The sequence below is a fragment of the Pleurodeles waltl genome, chromosome 7 (assembly GCF_031143425.1).
Source record: "Pleurodeles waltl isolate 20211129_DDA chromosome 7, aPleWal1.hap1.20221129, whole genome shotgun sequence".
Lineage (NCBI taxonomy): Eukaryota > Metazoa > Chordata > Amphibia > Caudata > Salamandridae > Pleurodeles > Pleurodeles waltl.
Genome location: NC_090446.1, coordinates 1,249,904,362 through 1,249,924,995, shown reverse-complemented (window position 1 = coordinate 1,249,924,995; position 20,634 = coordinate 1,249,904,362). Strand labels below are relative to the sequence as shown.

General features: G+C 41.8%; 1 protein-coding gene across 2 annotated transcripts in view; it reads left to right on the top strand.

The window, feature by feature from the left end:
* The window catches only part of LOC138246128 (manganese-dependent ADP-ribose/CDP-alcohol diphosphatase-like), a 54,983-nt gene that overhangs the window by 26,586 nt on the left and 7,763 nt on the right, over nucleotides 1-20,634 (top strand). For both annotated transcript variants that reach the window (XM_069200395.1, XM_069200393.1), the window contains exon 3: nucleotides 14,728-14,844. In XM_069200395.1, the coding sequence (XP_069056496.1) occupies nucleotides 14,728-14,844 (117 nt within the window). The remainder of the gene's footprint in view (nucleotides 1-14,727; nucleotides 14,845-20,634) is intronic.

Sequence of the window (20,634 nt, the reverse complement as noted above, 5' to 3'; positions counted from 1 at the left end):
AAGATATACAACAATCCAGCTGGTACCAGATTAACACAACAGCAACATTTATTTCTGGGACAGCTATTGAAACTTGTTATCATAGGGTTTGTGGACAGTGCAGCTTTTAGCAGCCTGTATAACTCAAACCCTTTCAATTTTCAAACACAACATCAACTATGTGGCGTTGGTACACAAGGGGGTGGTGATTCCAGCAAAGCCATACACACTGAGTTTTGGAACAGCTAATTTTATCAGGGACTATCTTGGGCTGGTGTCAATAACAGGGAAACATTTGAGGGACTCAGGTGTTGTTGTATCAAGAGAAGGATATGTGGCTGGCTACACACTGTTCGCTTTCAATCTGACGCCCGACATGGAAGTCAGTGATCACTATAATTTGACCAAAAACACAAATCTAAAAGCTGAAATACGTTTTAGTCAACCCCTGGCTACCAATGTGAACATAATTGTATTCTCTGTATTTGGCAGCATCATCCAAGTCAACCACGCCCGTCAATCTGACTATCTTTAATGTATTGTAAAACGGACACTGTGCTAATATGTGAGTTGTTTAACTGGCATAAATACGCTAAGAAATACTTTTTAAATGTTTTCCCAAGCGACAGGCTACCCACAGAAATAGGTGTAGAGAGATCACGCTCGCTAATCTTTAACACAGATCTGCATTACAAGGGTGGAACACACTGGGTGGGAATGTTTTTGGATATCAACAAGGTTACAGTGTTTGACAGTTCAGCGGCATTTTCCAAGCATAGCATCTATACAAAACCTGTATTCAAGTATATGAAAAAGCTGCTGCTAGGCTAGAGTATAACAAGATGTGGGTTCAGGATTCTGTAGCCATCACATGTGGGGAGCACTGTATATATTTTATTAGTAAAATGTCTGAGGGTATGATATTTAGAAATTTTCTAAATCTATATCCGGCGATGTTGTAAACAATTACCATATTGTTGTGAAGTATGTAAAAGAAAATGGCAAGCATACAGTGAACTCTGTTAAAACAGAATACAGTGTTTGTCAAAAGTTAAAGGCCACGTAATGCATATATGCGTTTAAAGATAAATGTCTACAATAAAAGAATTTAAACTCGAAATCAGACTATACATTTTCATTCTACTGAAAGGACACACATTTGTAAAAAAAAAACTGTAAAAGATGACAGAAGCATGTTGGATAAGGTAAAAAGTGCTTATTACAAATAATTTTAGTACAAGCATTAAGCAGTCAAACATACTAAAGAAACGAAATGATGAAAGAGTAATTACTCAATACATTATCCATTGTAAAACAAGACACATAAATAGTGTAACACATAAACATAGGAACAAAAGGCTGAAAAAGAATCACATATTTAACCACATGTTCCTTTTGGACGATGTCTTTTTAGGTTCCAAAGGAAGAGGCAATGTGTTCCAAGAGGGGGATAGCCGGGGGATAAATGTGGGCATTAGCATCCCAGGGACGGATTTAAAAACAACTGTACGTATAAGACCCAACAACTGGCTGCCATCTGCAGAGTAATTTACCCTGATCGTTCCACGAGGTTAGATCTTTAGAAGCTGCCATTTTACTTAGTAACATTTGTGCAGCCCCTCTGTACCTCTGACATATTTTGTAAAAGGTCTTCATAAAGATGTCTGAGGATGAGGGTGATGGTGTCAATGGTTGTGGGGGCTGTTGATCCTGAGACGCTGTGTGGGCTGGTGGTGATGGTTCAGAGTCAGGCGTATATAGACTCAGCATGCTTTTTTTCAGAGTACCACTGCTTGTAATATTGTAACATGTTTTGAAGAGCTCTGGAGTAAAGATCAGCATTTCAAGAGTTATAGAACGGCTGCTCTTACCCTCGTAAAACAAGTTCTGCACTATATAGCATATGCTTAGATTACAATGGTGTAAATATTGGGTAAAGGCTTTTTCTATCTTGGGATGATCACCACCCTCATGCATAAGATTGTCTACAATCACCATGTTTACTAGGTGTGTAGGTAAGAGTGCATCGTCATTGAGAGTACTAGGTATGCCTTCTATAAATTTGATGTGAGGGAAGCATAGGGATAGTTCCATATAAAGATCTTGCCAGCAAGAATAAAGCCATCCCATATTGCTAGGGGTTTGGTATAAAGCATTGGGAGCATGTTCTACCAACATTTTTATAAAAATATCTTTTACCGCAGGAGAATGGATGTTGCAAATCGGTGCCCATAGTCGTGGGGATTTGAGAGTCTAATGAACCTTTAATAACCGTATGGCAGGGTTTTGTAGTCTGCCTCAGGACCCTTTTATCAAACACTACATGTAAGGTTTTATGTCAAGGCTGGGTTGTGATTTCCCACCGTTTTTTGGACCGCACTACGTTAGGCTGCTGTACAACAATTGCTTTATTATTTTCATGGGCGTTTGACATAGCGTATTCGTTCACCAGATCCTTTAGACTGTCAACATTGATTTTGATTGTATTGCTGACATTTAAGGTGATGCCTTTGATTTTCATACACATAGTATTGTTTGATGTTTTATACTAATAGGTTTTGTGGGCTGATGAGATGAACTCCACAATGTACTCGTCCTTTTGTAGTCCGGTGATCAGATTTCCTAGATAATCACGTAATGGAGGGTCTTCATCCCCTACTTTACTCACAAAAATAATGATACTGGCAACTGTCTAGTAGTTTATCCACCACTCTGTAAGGCTCTAAACGGGTGTGAGCGGTTGTGAAACAGGTTATGAATATGTTTATATTGTTACACGTCATGGGGTACTCATTTGTGTACTTCCAAACAGAGCTGCAGTCTCATCATCGATAAACTCGCAACTGGACACCTCATAACATGGGGCAAATAGGTACTTAAACAACTTGTCAGGATCTGTTATTATGGTCATGTTTGACAAGTTCGTACACTGTGCGAATTTCCCCCATAAGTAGTTTAGGCAGAGTTTGGCCAACTGCCGATGGGCAGGGTTGACCTCGATGAACCTGGGTCTCAATCGTATACCCTCGTGAGCACAGTAGTCATCTATGTACTTTTGGTTAAAGGTCTCATTAACACATCATTCTGGAAACCCTGAAGCCTCCTATTTGTCTCTTAGAAATAGGTTGATATAGTTTGAAAGTACAACAGCACCACTCTTTTCTAAGTGCCAAATTTCAACTATTTTATCAAGTTGGTATCCTTTCTCTAGGGAGTTTTGTACCTCAGTGCTACACCATGTACCGGTCAGCATCCTTTGCTCTTCACTGTGTCTGCACTCGCTAGTCTATTTACTTTCAGTGCATGTACGACATAGTGGGAACATTAGCTTACTGTTGACTCTGTATGGTAGCACAGGGAAATAAAGCTGGTGGGCGGGAAGATTTGGCACTTAATGAGCCTAAAGTATTCGCCAGTGGGTTTAAAGTCCATGTATATGGTGGTGGGGTGGCCTACAGGGTATATCTTTTGCTTGTTAACAAACGGATACAGACGTGTGAAATCTTAATAGTGTATATTCTCACCCTCACTCACAGCATTTGTACGACCCCCCAAATAAGGCATCACGGGGCTCCATAGGCTTGGGTAACTGGCGACTGTTAATGAAAGCCACGAGCTCCGCATCCGATATTGCGCCTTCATCAGAGTACGACAGTGTAAATGCTCAAACTTGGTGCCCAGTAGCCTGGTAAACTAATGGGGTTTGTAACAACGAGGACAACCATGGTAAAAATATCTGTTGTATTGAAAGGTCATTAGCACACCGGTAATTACGGCATAACAATCAAGATAATTAGGCCCCAAGCGGTATTCACCACCCTGTGTGGCGTGGTGAATGGAGAAGTTTTCCTTGTCAGAGATGTGTAATTAGCCATGGTATAAAGGGGGTAATTAACGCTTCTGAGGTCCGGGGTGGTACTAGAACTGTGCTGTATGGTTTTAAAAACATGTGTTTGTAGATAGAGATACACATGGAAGAAAGCGTGATATTTTGGAAAGGCTCTATGTATTCTACGGTCTTTGCCATCTGGGGGTGTTGGGCTTCAAAACCATCACCCGTTTGGTCATCTCCACCACTACGTCTACGAAAAGGTTTCAGGCTTTTCATAAGATCATTACATCAGCCTGATAGTATGCTTTCAGCTCGGTTGAAAATGAAAGTTATTTTCACGGTTTTCACCATACCACTGTAGAAAGCTCTCTTTCTCCGCTGGCATCATATACTCAAACACCATAGCTGTTAGGCGGAGACATGGGTTCCCTAATAATTCTGATTGGCTCAGGTATTGAAAACGTGAGGGAAATAACCTTTACACCCTGGGAAACCAAAGGCTTCTGGTAATTTGCTGAATTTCATAGGAAGTAAATTTAGGGTGTCGATGAACCTTATTTGAAAAGGCACCACCGTTACCAGCATCAGTTTGGAGCCCCGGGTGATGAGCCATCTTTCATCAATCATGGTCTGCAACATAAAAGAGTTGTACGCTTTAGAGTCATGAGCTATCATAGTATACCCTATGAATTTTGGCTAAATGAAAGTGGTAAGGAAATCAATCACGCATGTGCGCCATTCAAACTTACAGTTGTCATCTGAAATTAAATGATGAACATAAATATAATTAGGCTGGTGTACACAGCCTGAAAAGACACCTTACATTTCATGCCTTTGCATATGGTCACAGGCGACGTAACGCCTGTAGCCCCTGCAGTCTGTTTTAAAGAGGCAACAAACAAGCCTGTTGTGTATGCTCAAGCAGTTTTGCGCACGACAAAACAGATTACACATGCAACACATACCTTCTGCTCAGCTACCTCAATACACCCGCCCCTCTGACACATTTTACAGTTCATTTCACATTGGTGAGTTCCCTGTGTGCTGTAGATATGGATACAATGGGGGCACACGTACTTGGATCCCAGAAAACCCTTCAGGTTCAAAATACCAAAATACCATAAAAATGATTTTCATGATGGAGAACATAAACGGTCTTGTTTTTTGTACACTCCCCGGTTATTAAGTACTTGCAGGAACCGTTGTGGTAAAGAATGCTTACAGTAACGGCAAAATAGTTCTCAAAAACCCTAGATCCCCAAAACAGACCATTCTGTCATGCAGTATTTCAAGCGCCCGATGGGCTTCAGCCACTCTAGACATATTATGAGCATTGGTGTAGTGCCATCCATCAGTAACCCCATTATGCTAGCCCCCAGACACGTGTTGGATACCCCTGTGTTAAAGTTGAGCAACCAACGATGTTTCTTACCAATGATTTTACCATACAAGATACCCTTTACTGGTCTGGAAACACCACCCTCACTGCCCGAACAATGAGGGCAATGACTCTCAAGTTCCCGTATGCTACTATTTCTGCCATACTCTGCAACAGGTTACAGATGTTTTCTAGAAATTCCACAGTGTCAAACACATCACTGGGTGTCCGCCGGGTGAACAATGGACTGACAATACTGTGCTCCTGAAAGCGCAGTTGGAAGTAATCTGTGGTACTTGGGTGTAACAACCTTTCTATGAGTGTTTGTACAGCTTGGTGGATGGCTAAAACACTGTGATCAGAGGAATTTATGCTGTTTAGGTTAACACACCTGAATTCCTCGTAGTGCTCTGTAGCACTAAACTGTTCTACAGTATGACTGTACCTTTTAACACTCTAAAAACACAGGTTCGGAATCGTCAGCTTGAGGATCGCTGCTGGATGGTCTGCTCCCTGGGGTATCATTCTGGGGTAGCTGACTAGGGTTCGCGTTGGTGTATTTTAAAGCCTTCTTGTAACACATAGGCCCTCATTATGACCCTGGAGATCTACTGACCGCCATGGCCATGGTGGCGGTTTTGCCACCAACGGGCTGGCGGGGAAGACTGCCATATCATGAGTGTGGTAGGTTCGCCTCTGCCAATCCGCCACATCTCTGCTCATACCGCCAGGGCAGTGGGACCCGCTGAGCCGCAGATGAACATCTCCGACTCAGCGATCCACAGAAGACCACTGGCAGTATTAGGAGCCGACTTTCCACCAGGGTTTCCGCAGTGGTAGCACTGCCACGAAAAACCCTGGCAGAAAGGCTGCCGGTGACAGGGATATTCTTCCCTGTCACTGGCAGACGACTCCCCCTCCTCAGCAAGCACAATAACCCCCCAATCTCCCTCCCCCACCAGGTACAGCGCCCCTCCCTCCACTCCTCCACATACATGCACACAGAGACCCACATGTACCCCACATATCCTCATTCACCAACACTGACATATACGCATTCACTAACATGCATCCATAATTGCATTCACTAAAACACTGATACGCGCATAGACACATGCATTCACACTTACCTTCATACATGCACTCACTTCACCATTCATACACGCATAACAACCACTCATACACACATACATGAACACACGCAGACAACACCCACTCACACACACACGCACACACAACACCCCCCACCCTCCCAACCCCCTCCCCTGTCAGACGATTGACTTACATTGTCCGGGAAGGAGGTCGTCTGGCAGGGAACAGGCGTTTCCCTCTCCTGCAGCACCCTGCCATCAGGACACCGCCATGCCGTATTATTACACATAATACAGCAGGCAGAGTCCTTCTGGCGGGGCAGGGCCGGTGGTGGAACTGCCCCAGCGCCTCTGCCCGTCAGCATGACTACTGCTGGATTTCCGCCCAAAATGTGGCAGAAATCCAGCAGTACTCGCAATATGGTGGGCGGAAGACCGCTAGCAGTGGTGGTCTTCTGGCGCCTGTGGCTTTGGCGGTCTTGCATTAAGACTGCCAAAGTCATAATGAGGGCTGTAGTTTGGCTTTCTTTAATTTCCTTATCAAATGCCTATGGTGTCTAGCGCTATTAGTCCACTTCTGTTTCTCACAAACCCACCTGTTTTTAGGTAACGTCCCATATCCTATTTGAACAGTCGCTGTTGTATTGATGGTCTGTGTCCTTGCAACTTCACCTACTACAGCCTGGATGTCCTAAAACACCCAATGTTTGTGATGTTCTCACCTAACTTTATGTTTTGAGGCCCAGCTGGGCTTGTTTTTTTTTAATGTCACTGTAGCAGTGTTGGGGGGGGGGGGGGGGGATGTTCGAGCGGCTTTTTGTTTTTGAGCGCACATAAGAACCATAGAACTTTAATGAGTATATCACAGGTCTTCTTTTTATATTTAGTTTTCTCGACGACCTTATTAATTAATGCGTATCCTGCACTCTTTAGGGTGCGCCACATGCCTAGTCATGCTGGTATAATGCCTATGTCTACAGCTTCTGATTCTCAAGACTGTACCACCTCCCTTCTACACCTTTCCAACCTCTGAATTATCTCCCTCTGGGTGGCTCTGGAGGACATGGTTTCACGCCCCGCCTTCCCCAGTTTTAAGGTTTTGGAGTTCAATCTGGATTTTAGCTTTCTAACAGTCTGATGTATTTCTTTCATATATGTCTCTAGTACCCGGTTGTGGTCCAAAACATCATATTTTTAGGCATTACTTGTGGCGTTAGATTAGGGGTGCATATTACCCTGAGGCATACTGGCGCCAGTTCCGCTTTTAACATCAATAACCTCTTTCTGAACGGGTGGGCCAGGACAGTTAAAAAAAAAAACAGGGCCCCAATGAGAACAGCCAGGTGCTTCAGAGGCCTGTTACTCACTTTAAGGGGTTCCAAAACCCAGATTTTGTGACCTGCTACTATGTTGAGGCTGGGGAAGACCAAGGCACGTCTACATTGTCTACATCGTACGCTCCCTGTGGTGTAATTGGGGACTTAGGGAATGGGGAAGTTAAATGGTGGTATTAATAGCTCTTGGCCGCAGGGGCGTAGGAAGTTGTGGCTGGGAACAGGTGATTGCTGCACAGGTGGTTACAACTCTCCGGGTCTACACAAGAAGGCCCACTATGCGCGGCAGCTGCTGTTGCTTCTGAACTCTCCACCACACCTGCGAGTGCCCTGAGAAGCCCACTAGACACCAGGGATAATTTTTGTAAATCATTTTTCACATGTGGGGAGTGACCCCTTAGGCAAAGGTTGCTTGCCTGGGGGGCAAATTATTTTTCGGCCTATTCCTCCCCCCAGGGGGGCAGAAACCACTAGGCACCAGGGATTTTTTTTTTTTTTTTTTTTACTAATGGAGAGCGACCCCTTAGTCAAGGGTCGCTCCCCTGGGGGCAATTTTATTTTAGGCCATTTGTGCCCCCCTTGGGGGCAGATCAGCCTAATTTTCTTAGGCCAATCTGCCCCCAAGGGGGGCACAAACCACTAGACACCAGGGATTTTTTTTTTTTGCCAATTTCAATCAAGGACAGTGACCCCTTAGACAAGGGTCGCTCCCCTGGGGGCAAATTAATTTTAGGCCTTTTCTGCCTCCCTTTGGGGCAGATTGGCCTATTCCAATTAGGCCGATCTGCCCCCAAGGGAGGCAGAAACCACTAGGCACCAGGGATTTTTTTAAAAAAAAATGTACAGATGGGGAGCGACCCCTTAGGCAAGGGTTGCTCCCCTGGGGGCCAAATTTATTTTAGGCCAATTCTGTCCCCCTTGGGTGCAAATCGGCCTATTTCTATTAGGCTGATCTGCCGCCGCGGGGGCAGAAACCACTTAGGCACAAGGGATTGGTATGTGTGTTTTGTTTAGGGGGGTAGCCCCTTGGGCAAGGGTCGCTCCCCATGGGGGCACATTACTGTTGGCCATTTATGCCCTCCTTGGGGGCATATCGGTCAATTTTTGAAAGGCCCATCTTCCCTCAAGGGAGGCAGAAAACCAAGCAGAGACCAGGGAAGATTTTTTTTTTAAAAAGGGGGTGGGGGTATGGTCATACCCCCACGCCAAAGAAATGGGGACAAAGTTCTTCTGCCCACCAGTGGGCAGATGGGGCAGTTACTCCAATCAAGTCCGGGGGTGGGGGGGGCTGGGGCAGAAAGCCTACTAGATCCCAGGGAATTAAAATAAAATATTGGGGTGGTGGCTACCAAGCAGTATGGGCATGGTTATGCCCCCACCCCAACTGAAGCAGGTAACAGTCTTTAGCTCTCCCCCGCACACTAAAACATCTTATCCCAGCGGCAAGCAAGAGAACATTGATTATTTTGGGTTTTGGTTTTACATTTTGCCATGAAAGCTTGTCTAACTCTCAAAATCGTCCCACTTGAAATGGTGAGGGCTGCCCTTTTTGGACTTTTGGATGCTGCCATGTAGAAAAATCTACGAGACCCAGACACATCTGAAAACTAAACATTTGGGTGAGTCCAGGGTGGTGTGCTTCACATGCACCCTGCACCATTTTCTTACCCACAATGCCCTGCAACCCTCCAAATTTGCTTGAAAACACACATTTGCCCACATTTTTGTGATGGAACCTTCCGGAATCTGCAGGAATCCACAAAATTCCTACCATCCAGCATTGTTGTATCTAAACCGATAAAAATTCTGCCCCACTTGTCAGCCTAAAAACGTTTTTTTTTTCAAACTGCCCTTTTGGACCCGCTTTAGTTCCTCCTCAATTTCAACATGATTTTGGCTCTTTCCTGTCACAGGCACTTGGCCCACCTACACAAGTGAGGTATCATTTTTACTGGGAGGCTGAGGGGAACGTTGGGTGGTAGGAAATTTGTCCCGGTGCGGTGATCCCACACAGAAATGTGGGGAAAAGTGATTTTTTAGTTAAATTTGAGGTTTGCTGAGGATTCTGGGTGAGAAATCATTGGGGGATCCATGCAAGTCACACCTCCCTCGAGTATCTAGTTTTCAAAAAGGTCTGGGATTGGTAGGTTTCCCTAGATGGCTGCTGAGCCCAGGACCAAAAACGCAGTTGCCTCCCACGTCCCCTCCCAAAACAGGTAGGTTTGTATTTGATAATTTTGATGTGTCTAGATAGTTTTTTGGGGCATTTCCTGCTGCGGGCACTAGGCCTACCCACACAAGTGAGGTATCGTTTTTATCGGGAGACTTGGTGGAACGCTGGGTGGAAGGAAATTCATGGCTCCTCTCAGATTCCAGAACTTTCTGTCACCGAAATGTGAGGAGAAAGTGATTTTTTTAGCCACATTTTGAGGTTTGCAAAGGATTCTGGGTAACAGAACCTAGCGAGAGCCCCACAAGTCACCCCATCTTGGATTCCCCTAGGTGTCTAGTTTTAAAAAATGCGCAAGTTTGGTAGGTTTCCCTAGGTGCCGGCTGAGCTAGAGGACAAAATCCACAGCTAGACACTTTGCAAAAAATAGCTCTGTTTTCTTTGGGGAAATGTGATGTGTCCACGTTGTGTTTTGAGGCACTTCCTGTCGCGGGCACTAGGCCTACCCACACAAGTGAGGTACCATTTTTATCGGGAGACATCGGGGCACACAGAATAGTAAAACAAGTGTTAATGCCCCTTGTCTTTCTCTTCATTTTTTTCCTTCCAAATGGTAGACAACTGTAAAAAAGACGTGTAATTGAGAAATGCCCTGTAATTCACATGCTAGTATGGGCACCCGGAATTCACAGATGTGCAAATAACCACTGCTTCTCAACACCTTATCTTGTGCCCAGTTTGGAAATACAAAGGTTTTCTTGATACCTATTTTTCACTCTTTATATTTCAGCAAATGAATTGCTGTATACCGGGCATAGAATGAAAACCCATTGCTAGGTGCAGCTTATTTATTGGCTATGGGTACCTAGGGTTCTTGATGAATCTACAGGCCCTATATATCCCTGCAACCAGAAGAGTCCAGCAGATATAACAGTATATTGCTTTAAAAAATCTGACATCACAGGAAAAAGTTACTGAGTAAAACATTGAGAAAAATGGCAGTTTTTTTCACCTTAATTTCAATATTTGTTTATTTCTGCTGTTATTTTCTGTAGGAAACCCGTGTAGGATTTTCACAAATCACCCCTTGTTGAATTCAGAATTTTGTCTACTTTTCAGAAATGTTTAGCGTTCTGGGATCCAGCATTGGTTTCACACCCATTTCTGTAACTATGTGGAAGGAGGCTAAAAGCACAATTTTTTTAAAAAATGGGGTATGTCCCAGTAAAATACCAACATTATGTTGAAAAATTGGGTTTTCTGATTCAAGTCTGCCAGTTCCTGAAAGCTGGGAAGATGGTGATTTTAGCACCGCAAACCCTTTGTTGATGCCATTTTCAGGGAAAAAACCACAAGCCTTCTTCTGCAGCCCTTTTTTCCAATTTGTTTGAAAAAAACAAAATGTTCGCTTTATTGTGGCTAATTTCTTGGTCTCCTTTAGGGGAACCCACAAAGTCTGGGTACCTCTAGAATCCCTAGGATGTTGGAAAAAAAGGACGCAGATTCGGTGTGGGTAGCTTATGTGGACAAAATGTAATGAGGGCCTAAGCACGAACTGCCCCAAATAGCCAAAAAAGGCTTGGCAGCTGAGGAGGGAAAAGGCCTGGCAGCAAAGGGGTTAAAAAAATGTGCCATAGCTGGAAAAAGTTATAGAAGAAAATGTGGACAGTAATGTCTCTTTTTTTCACCTCAACTTCAATATTTTTTTATTTTAGCTGTAACTTTCTGTAGGAAAACCTTGAAGGATCTACACAAATGACCCCTTGCTGAATTCAGAATTTTGTCTACTTTTCAGAAATGTTTAGCTGTCTGGGATCCAGTATTGGTTTCCCACCTATTTCCGGCACTAACCCGAAGGAGATAAAAGCACAAAAAATAGTAAAAATGGTGGGTGACCCAGTAAAATGCCACATTTTGTTGAAAAATTTGGTTTTCTGATTCAAGTCTGCCCGTTTCTGAAAGCTGGGAAGATGGTGATTTTAGCACTGCAAACCCTTTGTTGATGCCTTTTTCAGGGAAAAAACACAATCTTTCTTCTGGAGCCCTTTTTCCCATTTTATTTTTATTTTTTAAACAAAATGTGTGCTGCATTTTGGCTAATTTCTTGGTCTCCTCTAGGGGCATCCACAAGATCTCTAGAACGCCATGGATGTTGGGAAACATGGACGCAATTTTGGAGTGGGTAGCTTATATGGACAAAAAATTATGAGGGCCTAAGCGTGAACTGCCCAAAATAGCCAAAAAAAGGCCTAGCACCTGAGGGGAAAAAAGCCTGGCAGCGAAGGGGTTGAGGAAAGACGATTTATTTTAGGTTTGTTGAACTGCTTAAGATCCCCTCCAATGGTTTTTACACTACCTGCTGATGTGTGCCTGAGGGTGTACGCGCTCGACTGTCAGTATGTCCAAACCAATACACATGTGGAGTTCTTGTAAAAGTGTTCAGTGTATTGGGCATAGCCTTTATTGTTGTAGGAGTGCAGTGTTTAAGGTCTGTGCATAGTCTGTGACTGCTACCTGCAGAGCCAGCGTCTGGTTTGTCCTGGTGCATGATGTTGATCTCGGTTGATGCTGATGTCTTTGTGTTTTGAAGGGCCCAGTGTTGTACTTTAAAGGCATTGACGTCTTCTTAGCCTTAAGGCTGGCTCCTCCAGAGATCTTTTGTGACAACTCTATGATGTAAAGATAAAAAATACATATTAGGTATTGCTATAACTGCAATATCCTAGAGGAAAAAGCAGCCTGAGAGACAAAAAGGTTAGGATTAATTTGGCTCTACAGTTTCTAAAACACACCTGATGGGTTCTGTTGTGAGGGTCCTTTCTTTATAGGAGGTCCTTCAATAGGCATTGTAGACTTCCTTTTTTGGACCGTCTTTTTAGCGCACCCTACCACCGTTTATGATGTTGGCATGAGGGCCTTGTGTGCTGCCTGGGGAGTCTGGAGAAAAAAAAAAGAATAAATAAGGTTCCCATCTGGAGGTTTTTTTTATGGGGCTTTTTTGGACTGGCAAGTTTGATGTTTATATAACGTTCACACAAGAACTCATTTTATTTACTTGCAGAAGCTGCATCCTGAGGCAGTATGCCCGTTGTCTTGAGCCTCAAAGATTTGCTGTAGGGCTCCCACCGCCAACTGTACTTCAGCGTCATAACCTGTAAAAAGCACACAAACACAGGAAAACATAATTGGAAAAATAAAATAAAAAATAAGACAACGTTGTTTAGGGTGGAGGTTGACACGGTTCTCTAAACTATAATGGTCTAGATAGCAGTACCTCATTGAAAGGCAGCCATTTCCTCTGGGGACAGTGTTAGCTCTTGGGGATCCTGCGTACAGAATAGACCAGATTGACTTTAATAATGCATTTTACACTTCATTCATAAACTCCTGCCATCCACTCATTTTTAATTATGTACTAGTCATGCATAATATACAGTTAAAACCATAACCCTACAAACTGAAAAAAAGTAACCATTCCTGGAGACACGGCTGCTAAGTAAAACAGATAAAATATTAACTTGCATGCAAGATTCAGCACATAAAGTGATCCTTATTTCATATAATTGATAACATCCCATTATCTTTTTTCAATGTTCAGATTCAAAGCTTCCCAGTAATCCAATTATATTCCAATATTTTCTTTTTAATTGTTTATTGCTTATCTTAATCATTCTTTCCATTTAAGACAGCCATTAGCCGACATGTTTCGTCCTCATGGACTTCATCAGGGCTGAAACCACACAAAACATTTTACAAATTATACACTATAACCTACCATCACAATTCTATTATATACACATAAATTGCAATCAAGTTAAATCATCTAATTTCAATTCAAAACTGGTAAATATATGTCCATTATTGGAATACTCATTTTATCCTATCTGGAGGCATAAAATCAATATCAAAATATGTGAACTCAATAATTCAATTACATATATTAAAAACCTTATTATATCATAATTTCAGTCATCAACTTTATAATTAATTAGATGGCATTTCCCATATCTCATTTGTAGTCATTATACTTCATAATCCTTATTTGTTTGTTAAAATACAAACATTGGATCCATCTGATCCTTATAATGATCCAATACATATTACGCATACTCATTCTAGTCACTCTTGTGACCACTTTGTGCAAGCACCTATTCCACTTTTTTGTTTTGTTCATTTTTCTGACAACAAATTACCTCACACATGTGAAAACACGTCTACCATGTCAAAACAACATCATAACCCTCAATATTAATGTTTTATTCGACTATCTGCTAGTTCATATCCTCATATGTATCATACCCCTATTCAATCGGGTCCATTTAACTTCAACTAAAGTGTATAGCAACAAGAGAGTTGATAAATATTCTGTACATATCACTTGTAATATATACCAAGGTCACTAGATGTTTGCACTGATTGGCTTAAGCCACTGAAATATATCAGGGGAAAACTACAGCACACAATTCATGCTTGCACAGTGATTGGAATTTAGCCCATTAACGAAGGCCAGGGTGGCACATAGTAAATGCCATTACTCCTATGTGAGTTGGTCACCATATGTTATAAATAATTCTGATTCTGAGTTTTGAACAGGAAAATGAGGTATTATACACAGAATCGGTGTTTAACACAACAAATTGTGCATGTTTTGCCTTTTTCCCCTATAAATTTCATTTGGTTTGCCATCCCGGAATCTATCAGGGCAACACATTGAGGATGAAATAAAGCTACTCTATTCACTTTTTTCATAGACTAGAATTTGGCCCTTAACTTGTAAGGAAGGCCTAAGCAGGGTGCACAGATGGTACAAAAGGACTGTTTACATAGTCCCCAAATCATACTGCTTTTCTGTTTATTGTATAATTTGCTATCATAATTTCCATCAACAAAATGGTACTTTTTGGTTACTTCTAGGCATGCTCAGTGTTTGTTCTTCATTACAGATTTTCCTGAAATTCAGTTTGTTCAATTTAATGGAGGATTGAGCCAAGAACAGCTAAGCTGGTTAAATAAAGTCCTTACCTATTCTGATGAGAACCATGAAAAGGTTGTGGTGGCTAGTAAGTTTTTTAAATATTTTTATTTTCAACAACTCCACAGATGGATAGTAATCTTTCAATTCAACCATATAAATGTGAACGACTTATGTCCATGTGATGACCTTAGAGAAAGCTATTGAGAGCAGCATCAGAGTTCTAAAGTCCGATGAAACTGATTGCCTCTATATTTTCAGGTTAGTTGTTGTTTTCCAATGTAATCTTGATTTAGAAGTAAAAATATCCACACTCTGATTAGTGTTGTGTTGCACTATATGTAATTGTTCTTTCTGTTGACACTGTGTGTTGTTCTGATCACGTTCTAATAAACTTTAGGTTCATGGTTTGTAATGAGCTTCCCACCAATCATGGTACCCCTCCGGTGAGGTTGAGGCCATGGAGGAGAGTCAACCTCAATGCAGATCTTTCTGTTGAATTAAACGTCAAGGCCTTAGAGATTTCAATAGTTGAGGCACTAGACAGATGCACCCCTTTTAATTGAGGTCGCTGCAATCCTCTCCTTCTGAGAAATGGTACACAAATGATCTTAGAATGCGAGAGGAAGAGCAAAGCTTTAGAGTGTCACTGGTGAATGTCTAAATCCCATCGGATCATACAACCTTTAGAGGCACATTAAAATCCTATCATAAAAAGCTCAGGGGCTAGCTAAAAAAAAAAGCTCATATAGTGAAAAAAAAGCTCATATAGTGAAGAGATTAGAGGAGAATAGTGGTTCGATGAAGGAACTTTTGAAGATAGTCCTAGAACTATGTCAGCCTGCAGCCTTGAGACAAAATATCCCAGTCTCTGCCCAGGGGTGTGAAGATCTAGCAGAATTTTTCCATCAGAAGATTGACACGATCTACTCTAATTTTGAGACCCAACCTTCCCTGGCAGAGATTTTTTCTGGAAAATGTCAATCCCCATAACATCCATCAGCTGGGGTAAATTTCAGGAACTCACACAAGAAATGGTGGAAAACAACATGAAGGAGGTGAAATTGGGCTCTCCATTGGACCCTTGGCCTCATTTTATCTTCTCCAGGCTAACCCCAATCTTAAGCCTCTGTATCACCTGTTTGTTAAAGTCCTCCATGGAAAATGCTGATCTTATGGCAAGATCAGAGGCTAACATTAGACATTAAACTCCTTTATTGCCACTACTCCAGCACTTTCAAGAATACAGAACACTGAAACATTCCACAGGTTAATAAAAGGCCAGAACCACCAGTCATCTTCCTTCTTCTTAGCTTCTGCTCCATGCAGATAAGTACCTGGTGTTTGGTGTGAAGGTTTATTAACTTTTGATGTGTTTGGATATTTGGCAATGGAAGACTTGACAAGGTTTGACTGGTTTTAGAGATGAATGGTTTGTAAATTTGGTACTGATGTGTCTTTTGTGAATGGTATCAGTGATGAATCTGGTTGAACATGATATTGTTTTGTTTCAGAAGTCATTTAGCGTGCTACATGATATGATTTTTTCATGTCAATAGTCTACTTCACTTAAACAGTACATACGTTTTAAAAGAAATGTTGTTACCGTTCAAATTGTAACGCGTTTTTCTATCGGAGTGCGACTCAAGATCCGATGTCCTTGGTTAGAAGGAGCGTGCAGAAGGTGCTCGCACTGCTGAATGCATCACTCAGATCCGGTGGCTTTGGTAATGATGAAACCTTAAATTAGCAAGCAAACATAACACGTGACATGCTCTGTTTTCACAAACAGCTTTATCTTTACAGTGGCTGGGTGTGAAGTTGCTTTCATGTTATACGACTGGTGCAGGAATTATTTTTCAGGTGCCAATTTGTTTTATTAAGCATGTCGGAAGACGCGGGCAAGCGGCAACTCAATAGAAGTAATAGTAAAGAAGTAGGAATACCGGCCGAAGTGCGTGTGATAGCACAATGTCTTCGGCCATTCTAGCAGATTGGGAAGCTTTCTTAAACCAGAATAGTAACGCTGTCAACATTAAAGTCGTTTGAAAGTTACAGCTGATGCTGGCTCTGAAAATATTAGTGCTTTACATCTATTAAGTGGAAAGCTGTTAAGAGGGTTTTTCTATAGACATTTAGCTGCTTTACTTTATATCTAGAAAAAGAGTTATGTCTCAGGAAAGGATTAATAAAGACCAGGGGAAGTTGATGGATGACAGACTCTTAAAGGTAATTGAGAAAATTACCACTCAGGTCTGCAGTAGGATGGAGAGGAGACTGGATTCTTTGTTGCAAGCTAGAGGGATTGGTACAGAGGAGGAACATTTTTGGTCAGCAGGAGAGGCTTTTTCTCATACTGAGGAAAAAGGTAAGGTGTCAATAAAAAGGAAGAATATTGAGGTGCATGTCCATCAAAATAAAAGATGGAAGTCTGCTAAGGCAGAACAAGGTACTTGTGATGGCACAGGTCAAGATGGTGTTGAGGACACACATAGTGGGTGTACAAAAGACCCACGGAAAGAAAAGAAAGTAAAAAGTAAACCACGTAAATATACAGTAGTACAATGTGATAAATCATCTGGCAGTGCAGAGGTATGGTTAAGTTGCTCGTTCAATTTTGATTCTAATCAAAGGTGTTTTCAAATCTGAGAAAAAGGTTAACAATGGACATTAATAAAGAGATGGATACTAGTGTTTGGTGGATCCTTTGGGTGAGTCCATGTTTGATACCATGATAAAGCATCCGTTGTCGTCAGGATGGACACCTGCTCCGCATGTGGAGGATTATGTAGAATTCTGGTTAAGGAGAGAAATACCAATGGAGTTAAGAGTGAGATTGAGATCAGAGTGTCCTAGACTTTCTTTATCAAATAAAGTTATGGCAGCTCCAGAATTGGATAGTAAGATTTTGGCTTTTATAGGGAAAGGAGGTTGAGATCCACGCAAAAGTCTAGACAAAGGTTTACGAATGTGCTAAAATAGATTACTGTATGTAGTTGGTCCACTTACAAAGATTTTTGATATGACAGAGGAGGCACACGTAAACAATGAAAGTATAGATGTTGACGAGATGAGATAGTGGGTGCAATGTACAGTTTGCCTGTTGGGTAACACCAACACAGCAATTTCAGTAGAACTCAGAAAGGATATCTTACTTAAAATTGACCTAAAGTTAGTGGACTTGGCAAACACTGAGGCAGGTCCATAGGCGAATGGTCTCCTTTTCAAAGATCCATTCATTAAAGAAATGTCTAAATATGTAGGGGCTTATAGTTCCATAGAAAAAGCACAGAGAGATATAATGAAAGTGTTCAGTGATCGTGTTTTTGGATTGTCTGGGCGTCCAAGGGGTTGGTACCCCAGCCAAGGTCAAGGAATCATGAGGAATTATTTTTTCAGAGATTCAGACCTTACTTGCAGAACCAAGGTTCAGTTCAATCAGGTGGATTCTGTTCTCAAAGTCCAAGATCTTGAAGCAGAGGATCTCGTCGTACCCGGGGATCAGGTTAGGTTATACCCTTTTCTTATCCCTTTAAAATTGGGAGGCAGACATTCTCAGTTTTATCACAGTTGGTACGGATAACAGCAGATCCTTGGGTGTTGCAAACAGTGCAAGTTTATCAAATATATTTCATTGCAGAACCAATTCAGGATCGAGTTTCAGAAATGTTAAATTTCAGCACAGATTTGGTAGGATTGGTAGAGAAAGAGGTACAGGAATTGTGCTATAGAAGAAGTACATCAGGAATTGGTGGCATCCTGCGATAAATTTGAGGAGTCTCAATGATTGGGTAGTTTATCATAATTTCAAGATGGAAGGGATGGATATATTAAGGGACATTCTTCAAACAGGAGACGTGATGACTTGATTGGATTTAAAGGATGCGTATCTTACAATCCCAGTTTAGGAACCACATCAGGGGTTTCTGCTATTCAGGTGAGACTGGAAGATGTGGAAGTTTGTTTGTCTTCCCTTTAGCCTATCATTCGCCCCATGGTGTTTTACGAAGGTCCTTCATCCTGTGGTTTCTTTCTGATGAGATTTAATTATTTACTCTGATCACATTGATAATTGATCAGGACAGGTTAAGAGTGAAAGCTCATACAGATTTGGCAGTAAGTTTGTTGGAAGGTTTGGAATTTGGGGGGAACAAGAACAAGTCAAGTTTGGAACCAAGTCAAGTTACTCAGTTTTTAGGATTCTTGGTGTATATAATAAGGGGAGTTAAGACTTCCAAGAGAAAAAACTGAAGAGAATAAGGAAGAGATTCAAAGTGTTCTAGATGCAGATTGTATGTCTAGGAAAATGTTGGCTTGAATAATAGGGTTATTATCTTCAACAATTCAAGTTATTTTTCCTGGACGTTTGAATTATCGGGCACTTCAGAGGTTGAAAGCAAGTCGTGTGAGAATTGGATTGAAATATTCAGAGACAATTAATTATACTTACCTCAGAGATGAGGGAGGAACTTCAGTGGTGGCTGAGAAATGTGGAAGCATGGAATGGCAGAACAATATTTGGAGAAATTCCAGATTTGGTGATAGAATCAGATGCTAGTTTAGCTGGTTGGGGTGCCCGTTGTGGTATAGTGTCAACAGGGGGACACTGGACAGAGGAAGAAAGAATGATGCCTATAAATAGTTTAGAACTGTTAGCAAGGTCATTTGCAATAAGGTTTTTCATGAAAAAAGGTGAGGTGTTCTGTTCTTCTAAGGATGGATAATGTGTCAATTGTGAGAGATTTGGTTGCCAAGGAATTTTCAGGCTGAACAAGGAAGTGTCTTTGAGCCTGGGGAGAGCATGGGGTCCTTTCGTAGTGGATTTGTTTGTGAACAGACTGAATACTCAAGTGAGGAGGTTTTTCAGTTGGCACCCGGATCCCAATTCATCAGGGGTGGATGCTTCCCTGCATCCTTATACATTTCCTCAATTTTCGATGATACCACAAGTGACTCTAATGGTACAGTAGTGGTGGTAACTCCACTTTGGAGGTCTCAGGTTTGGTTCCCAATTCTGTTGGAGTTGTCAGTGGATTTTCCAATGTTGTTGATAATGTTTCAGGAAATAATGGAAGGGCCAGAAGGAGAAATACACAATGTGGTGAGAACAGATCATTTGAGGCTAGAGGCTTGGAAAATATCAGGAGTTTGGAAGGTGCCAGGCATTTCAGCAGAAGCTTCAGAGCTCATCAGGGAGTCTTGGGCTCCAGGAACAAAGAATTTGTATAGATTGGCTTGGAAGAAGTGGGTTTGCTGGTGTTTGGAGAGCGATTGAGATCCTGTTTCAGTGGATGTAGTTGAGGTTATAAACTATTTGTCAGAGATGTTTGCTAAAGGTTTAGCTTCTAGGACTATTACTGTTGATCAGTTTACTATTACAGCAAGACATGTGCAGGTGAATGGATTAACTGTGGGACAAGATGTTTTAATTAGGCGACTTATGAGAAGTATCAGAATAGCAGCGCCACTGGTGTATAGATATCATTCTGTGTGGGAGGTATATAGTGTCTTAAAGTATGTTGAGAGTTGGGGACAAAATTGTATTCTAACTATGAGGGATTTGTCTATGAAATTACCAGTCTTGTTGTCTTTGGTCTTATATCGTAGAGTGTCTGATGTTAAAGCTCTTGATGTAACAAGCAGGATTTGTACAGGAAGGGTATGTTTCTATTTAACCAAGAGAACCAAAACTAATTCAAAACCATTATCCTATCCGTTTCCATGACAGAGAGAGTTTGTGTGTGGTACGATGAGTTAAGGAGTATGAAAGCAGAACTTTGAATGTGAGGCCCATGAGAGTGTCACAGTTATTAATGTCTTTAAGCAGTGTCTTCTCCCACTCTTGCCTGATGGGTTAAGGAATTGATGTTAAGAGCTG